The following is a 6,789-nucleotide window of genomic DNA, read 5'->3' on the forward strand; positions in this document are numbered from 1 at the left end:
AACCGCAGCTCCTACTACGACAACTGCAGCTCTTACGACAACAACTGCAGCTCTTACTACGACAACCGCAGCTCCTATTACGACAACCGCAGCTCCTACTACGACAACCGCAGCTCCTACTACGACAACCGCAGCTCCTACTACGACAACCGCAGCTCCTACTACGACAACCGCAGCTCCTACTACGACAACCGCAGCTCCTACTACGACAACCGCAGCTCCTACTACGACAACCGCAGCTCCTACTACGACAACTGCAGCTCCTACTACGACAACTGCAGCTCCTACTACGACAACTGCAGCTCTTACTACGACAACTGCAGCTCTTACTACGACAACTGCAGCTCTTACTACGACAACCGCAGCTCTTACTATGACATCCGAAGCTCCTACAACCGCAGCTCCTACTACGACAACCGCAGCTCCTACTACGACAACCGCAGCTCCTACAACAGCAGCTCCTACTACGTCAACTGCATCTCTTACTACGACAACTGCATCTCTTACTACGACAACTGCAGCTCTTACTACGACAACCGCAGCTCTTATTTCGACAACCGCAGCTCTTACTACGACAACCGAAGCTCCTACAACCGCAGCTCTTACTACGACAACCGAAGCTCCTACAACCGCAGCTCCTACTACGACAACCACAGCTCCTACTACGACAACCGCAGCTCCTACTACGACAACCGCAGCTCTTACTACGACAACCGAAGCTCCTACAACCGCAGCTCCTACTACGACAACCGCAGCTCCTACTACGACAATCGCAGCTCCTACTACGACAACCGCAGCTCCTACTACAACAACCGCAGCTCCTACTACGACAACTGCAGCTCATACTACGACAATCGCAGTTCCTACAAGAGCCACAACTGCTGCTTCTAATATGACAACAACCGTTCATAACACAACAAAGACAGCTCTTACTACGGCAAAAGCACTTCTAAGTACGACAACTAGTGTTCCTACAGCAACAACCGCAGCTCCAGCTATGACAACCACAGCTCCTACTACGGCAACCACAGCTCCTACTACGGCAACCACGGCTCCTAATAGAACAACCACAGCTCCTAATACAACATCCACAGCTCCTAATACAGCAACTACAGCTCCTAATACAACAACTACAGCTCCTAATACAACAACTACAGCTCCTAATACAACAACTACAGATCCTACTACAACAACAATACATTCAGTTAATTTCACAATGGTACCTAATTTCTCAATGGTAGTTCTAACTAAAACAACTGCAACTCCTGCTACAACATCCTCTACTGAGCTACCAAAAACTACACAAATGAGCACTACAACTCCACCTGCCGGACAGTCAACCACGAATAGTGGGCTTAGTAAGTGTGATTTACTTTACTTAATATCTAATGAAATTGGTAATAGTGGTCAACCTTGTCAAGTCTCCTTATTTTCATCTATTACGGTTTGTGCTTGTCTGTCTGTCTGTTTTACTGTCAGTCTGTTTGTTTTGTTTCATGTTTGTTTTTATAATTTACTCATTGTGTCTCCACAGGATATAAGTTAGTACTGAGGTTGAAATTGGACATGACGAGATACCTAACCGAATCTGAGATCTTGAAGCAGGTGAGAGTCGCTCTCAAACACTTCATTTTATAATTAATTCATTAATCTCCAAAAATGATTATAAAATGAGGAAAAACCTCACTCAATGGGATTTAAGCGAAAGTTTGCTTTAACAAATGAGGATATTGAATAAAGATGGAAAGTGAAGTGAATGAAGGGAAGGAGCGTGAAGAGGATAGGAATGTAGCGTTAACTCGTTTACTAAATTATGTAACGCCTTTGTTTATTCCAGCTTCAAGCAGAACTGATCAGACAAGGGCTGCCAGAGACCTTTACACTGCGATTGAGAATCATTCAGAGCTAGTTGACCGGGGGAAGAGGAGGACAACACTGGAGATAAAACACAGACAGATTATAATGCAAACGTGATCACAAAGATACCTTACAATAGATTGTCCTCAATACTACATTATTACCACATGACCTACGGTAACTAGACCTAATGTATTAGGCAACTAAATTTCTACAGTGCCTTCCGAAAGTTCACACCCCTTGACGTTTCCCACATTTTGTTGTGTTACAAAGTGGGATTAAAATGTGTTTAAATGTATTTTTTTGTCAATGATCTACACTAAATATAGTTGAAGAAAAATTATAATATTGTAAAAAATGTATACATGAACAATAAAACACTAATATATCTTGATTAGCTAAGTTTTCACCTTTCACCTTTGACAGTGATTACAGATGTGAGTCTTTCTAGATACAGTGGGGAGAACAAGTATTTGATACACGGCCGATATTGCAGGTTTTCCTACATACAAAGCATGTAGAGGTCTGTCATTTTTATCATAGGTACACTTCAACTGTGAGAGACGGAATCTAAAACAAAAATCCAGAAAATCACATTGAATGATTTTTAAGTAATTAATTTGCATTTTATTGCATGACAAGTATTTGATACATCAGAAAAGCAGAACTTAATATTTGGTACAGAAACCTTTGTTTGCAATTACAGAGATCATACTTTTCCTGTAGTTCTTGACCAGGTTTGCACACACTGCAGCAGGGATTTTGGCCCACTCCTCCATACAGACCTTCAACAGATCCTTCAGGTTTCGGGGCTGTCGCTGGACAATATGGACTTTCAGCTCCCTCCAAAAATGTTCTATTGGGTTCAGGTCTGGAGACTGGCTAGGCCAGACCAGGACCTTGAGATGCTTCTTACGGAGCCACTCCTTAGTTGCCCTGGCTGTGTGTTTTGGGTCGTTGTCATTCTGGAAGACCCAGTCACGACCCATCTTCAATGCTCTTACTGAGGGAAGGAGGTTGTTGGCCAAGATCTCGCGATACATGGCCCCATCCATCCTCCCCTCAATAAGGTGCAGTCGTCCTGTCCCCTTTGCAGAAAAGCATCCCCAAAGAATGATGTTTCCACCATTGCTTCACAGTTGGGATGGTGTTCTTGGGGTTGTACTCATCCTTCTTCTTCCTCCAAACACGGCGAGTGGAGTTTAGACCAAAAAGCTCTATTTTTGTCTCATCAGACCACATGACCTTCTCCCATTCCTCCTCTGGATCATCCAGATGGTCATTGGCAAACTTCAGACGGGCCTGGACATGCGCTGGCTTGAGCAGGGGGACCTTGCGTGCGATTTTAATCCATGACAGCGTAGTGTGTTACTAATGGTTTTCTTTGAGACTGTGGTCCTAGCTCTCTTCAGGTCATTGACCAGGTCCTGCCGTGTAGTTCTGGGCTGATCCCTCACCTTCCTCATGATCATTGATTCCCCACAAGGTGAGATCTTGCATTGAGCCCCAGACCAAAGGTGATTGTTGTCATCTTGAACTTCTTCCATTTTCTAATAATTGCGGCAACAGTTGATGCCTTCTCACCAAGCTGCTTGCCTATTGTCCTGTAGCCCATCCCAGCCTTGTGCAGGTCTACAATTTTTTCCCTGATGTCCTTACACAGCTCTCTAGTCTTGGCCATTGTGGAGAGGTTGGAGTCTGTTTGATTGAGTGTGTGGACAGGTGTCTCTTATACAGGTAACGAGTTCAAACAGGTGCAGTTAATACAGGTAATGAGTGGAGAACAGGAGGGCTTCTTAAAGAAAAACGAACAGTTCTGTGAGAGCCGGAATTCTTACTGGTTGGTAGGTGATTAAATACTTATGTCATGCAATAAAATGCAAATTCATTACTTAAAAATGATACAATGTGATTTTCTGGATTTTTGTTTTAGATTCCGTCTCTCACAGTTGAAGTGTACCTATGATAAAAATGACAGACCTCTACATGCTTTGTAAGTAGGAAAACCTGCAAAATCGTCAGTGTATCAAATACTTGTTCTCCCCACTGTAAGTCTCTAAGCGCATTGCACACCTGGATTGTACAATATTTGCATTATTCTTAAAACAAATCTTCAAGTTCTGTTTGTTGATCATTGCTAGACAGCCATTTTTAAGTCTTGCATTACATTTTCAAGCTGATTTCAATCAAAACTGTAACCGAGCCACTCAAAAACATTCCATGTCGTCTTGGTAAGCAACTCAAGTATATTTTTCCTTGTGTTTTATATTATTGTCATGCTGAAAGGTTGAATTTGTCTCCCAGTGTCTGTTGGAAACAGACTGAACAATGTTTTACTCTAGGATTTTCCCTGTACTTAGCTCTATTACGTTTCTTTTTTATCATAAACTCCCTAGTCCTTGCCAATGACAATTATACCCATAGCATGATGCAGCCACCACCATGCTTGAAAATGTGGTGTGGTGCTCAGTGATCTGTTATGTTGGATTTGCCCCAAATATTGTGCTGCATCAGATGACCTGGCCTCCACAATCACCCGACCTCAACCCATTTGAGATGGTTTTGGATGACTTGGACTGCAGAGTGAAGTAAAAGAAACCAACATGTGCTCAACAACTGTGGGAACTCCTTCAAGACTGTTGGAAAAGCATTCCAGGTGAAGCTGGTTGAGAGAATGCTGTCGTGGAATTTTCCTTAATTACCAAATGATGAGAGAGCAAATCACACACCAGTCAGAGTTATGCTTAATCTTCACCTTTAATAATGAAGCTTTTGCAATAGCATTTTGACTTTCAACATTTCAGTATCTCTAATGAAAAGTTGAGAGTGGTCAACATTTCGCAACTGAGATCTTTTATAGCAAAGATCTTACCCCCCTAGTCGACATGACAAAACACAGATAATAGGAACTTTCACAAGGAAAGATTTTACTCCCATCGCCAGACAACATTGGCTATAAATTATCATTCAGTTTGGTCTCCTAAACGAAGCTCTTATCTCGTTCTTGGTACAAAATAGTACCAAGACATTACCTCATCCAATGGTATATATCAATTGTCATTTTAGATACTCCCATCCCAAATACAACCCATCCTGGACAAGCTCACGGAGAGGAGAGTGAGCCTCTAGGTCAAGATAAGGGCAACCTCAGAGGGAACATAGAATGGTTCCAGACACTGCCATCCTCCTCTCCCCGATGGGAAAAGTAGGGAGTGACTGACACACAGACACAGTGGAGCAAAATATATGTTTACACATTATGACACCTTGACCTCTCCCCTCTCTGCGGCCCAAGCAACTTAGTCCTGACATAGAACAGATACTGCAACCCCGCCACAGTATTATACAAAAATAACATTCTGATGAGAAGTAACTTACAAACATATGATGAATATAAAACATCTTACCTATGTTACCACCTAATTCTGATTATTCCCCAACATTCCTCTCTCAAGGGACTCAGTCCCTTCTGAAGAATCAGAATAGTAACATGGCACCTTACTAACAGTAGTTGCAGAGTATATAATACAATTAAAAAATCCATAATCAAAATGTAAAGATAATAAAGAATCAAATCCCTTCAATGTAATTATTCACCCTTCAGAAACTGAGTTTACAATGTTTATACCATAATACAGACTTGCACCTGTTTAAACATATAGAATAATACATTTGTTGAGTAAAAATGAAAAATAACAAAACATATAAATGCTCCCAAAATTACAAGAGAACCCATGTCTAAACACAGGCCTCCTCACAACATATAGGACAGACATCCCTCTAAGTCCTCATGCTCAGAAATATACTTAGGAATAGAGAATAGGTCATTGAAATCATTCATATTCCAAATCATAAGTAACAACCCAACTATTTATCAAGCCAATATTTAGAATAGCATTCCTCAGTGATTCAAATTTGTCTTATCACTCAAAGTAAAAACCTCAATTTAACACACATCAATATTAGCAGATTTACATACAGTATAATTATCCCATAATTCTACTATTAACTTTTTAAATCATGATTATAATACATATCAGTATCTCAATGCATTCTTAATCTAAATTACTACAATTTACATGGTGTAGACCTCTTCAATCAACATGATACCACAAAAGTATAAACAATTTTATTGGCACAGTTGACCCTCTCAGGCACTGCGATCTTCTGGCGTCTCTTTCGTTCTTCTTCAGATAGCTTTACAGTTCAAAGTGGACGGCCCATGATAATATCCCAATTTCAATGTCTCATCTTTACCACTCATGTCTTGTCCATTCGTCAACCAATATACCAGCAAGTGGACTATCACAGTATGAGAGAAACATGAAAGCAGTTGATAGCTTAGATCTGAGACTGTACACCAATTTCTGGCTTGGTTCTTTTCTCTTGGTAGAAGTGGTTTGGAAAGCCTCCTTCAACGCCTTTGTCACTCTTCTTCAGCCAGTTAGAGGGGGTTTTGAGGTACACACGCTATTCGGTCCAATTTTCTCTTCCATGCATTAAGATACCGTCTGATGTCACTTTTCATTGATAACCTCGAAAGAACAGATCAGAACAACAGTTTAGTTCAGTTCAGTTCATTAAACTACATGATACATTTTTACTTTTACCAATTATTCTTAACACACATATCTAAACATATTTCACAGAGAATATCAAAACATTCTATTGAAACTATTCTTTCAAATTGGTTTATACTCCCCATCTCACTGTCAACTCCATCGTAGAGCCAAGGATCAAGAAGTTAGACCTATATCCCTCGGGAATAGAACAAAACAAACACAACAATACAATACACTCAACAATACAATACACTCCTTCACATATCACTTAAGTTGTATAACTTCAATTCAAACCCTCAAAAAACGGAATCCTCCCCCATGTTTTACACACATCTCTCCGTATGAGAGTAATGTAAAACAAAACTGAAAA

General features: G+C 40.8%; 1 protein-coding gene across 1 annotated transcript; it reads left to right on the forward strand.

Moving 5' to 3' along the window:
* Positions 1–266: 266 nt before the first annotated feature.
* Positions 267–2,230, forward strand: LOC118966174 (mucin-5AC-like). Its single transcript, XM_036989275.1, has 3 exons — positions 267–1,358; positions 1,535–1,605; positions 1,838–2,230. The coding sequence occupies exons 1-3, from the start codon at positions 374–376 to the stop codon at positions 1,907–1,909; spliced, it is 1,128 nt and encodes a 375-aa protein (XP_036845170.1). The 5' UTR covers positions 267–373; the 3' UTR covers positions 1,910–2,230.
* The last annotated feature ends 4,559 nt before the right edge of the window (positions 2,231–6,789 follow it).

This window comes from Oncorhynchus mykiss, chromosome 9 (genome assembly GCF_013265735.2).
Source record: "Oncorhynchus mykiss isolate Arlee chromosome 9, USDA_OmykA_1.1, whole genome shotgun sequence".
NCBI lineage: Eukaryota > Metazoa > Chordata > Actinopteri > Salmoniformes > Salmonidae > Oncorhynchus > Oncorhynchus mykiss.

Bases quoted from the DNA above. Each gene is read 5' to 3' on its own strand.
- LOC118966174 (XM_036989275.1), top strand. From the start codon at position 374: ATGACATCCGAAGCTCCTACAACCGCAGCTCCTACTACGACAACCGCA. The intron at 1,359-1,534 runs GTAAGTGTGATT...GTGTCTCCACAG, and splicing joins AACCACGAATAGTGGGCTTA to GATATAAGTTAGTACTGAGG. The intron at 1,606-1,837 runs GTGAGAGTCGCT...TGTTTATTCCAG, and splicing joins AATCTGAGATCTTGAAGCAG to CTTCAAGCAGAACTGATCAG.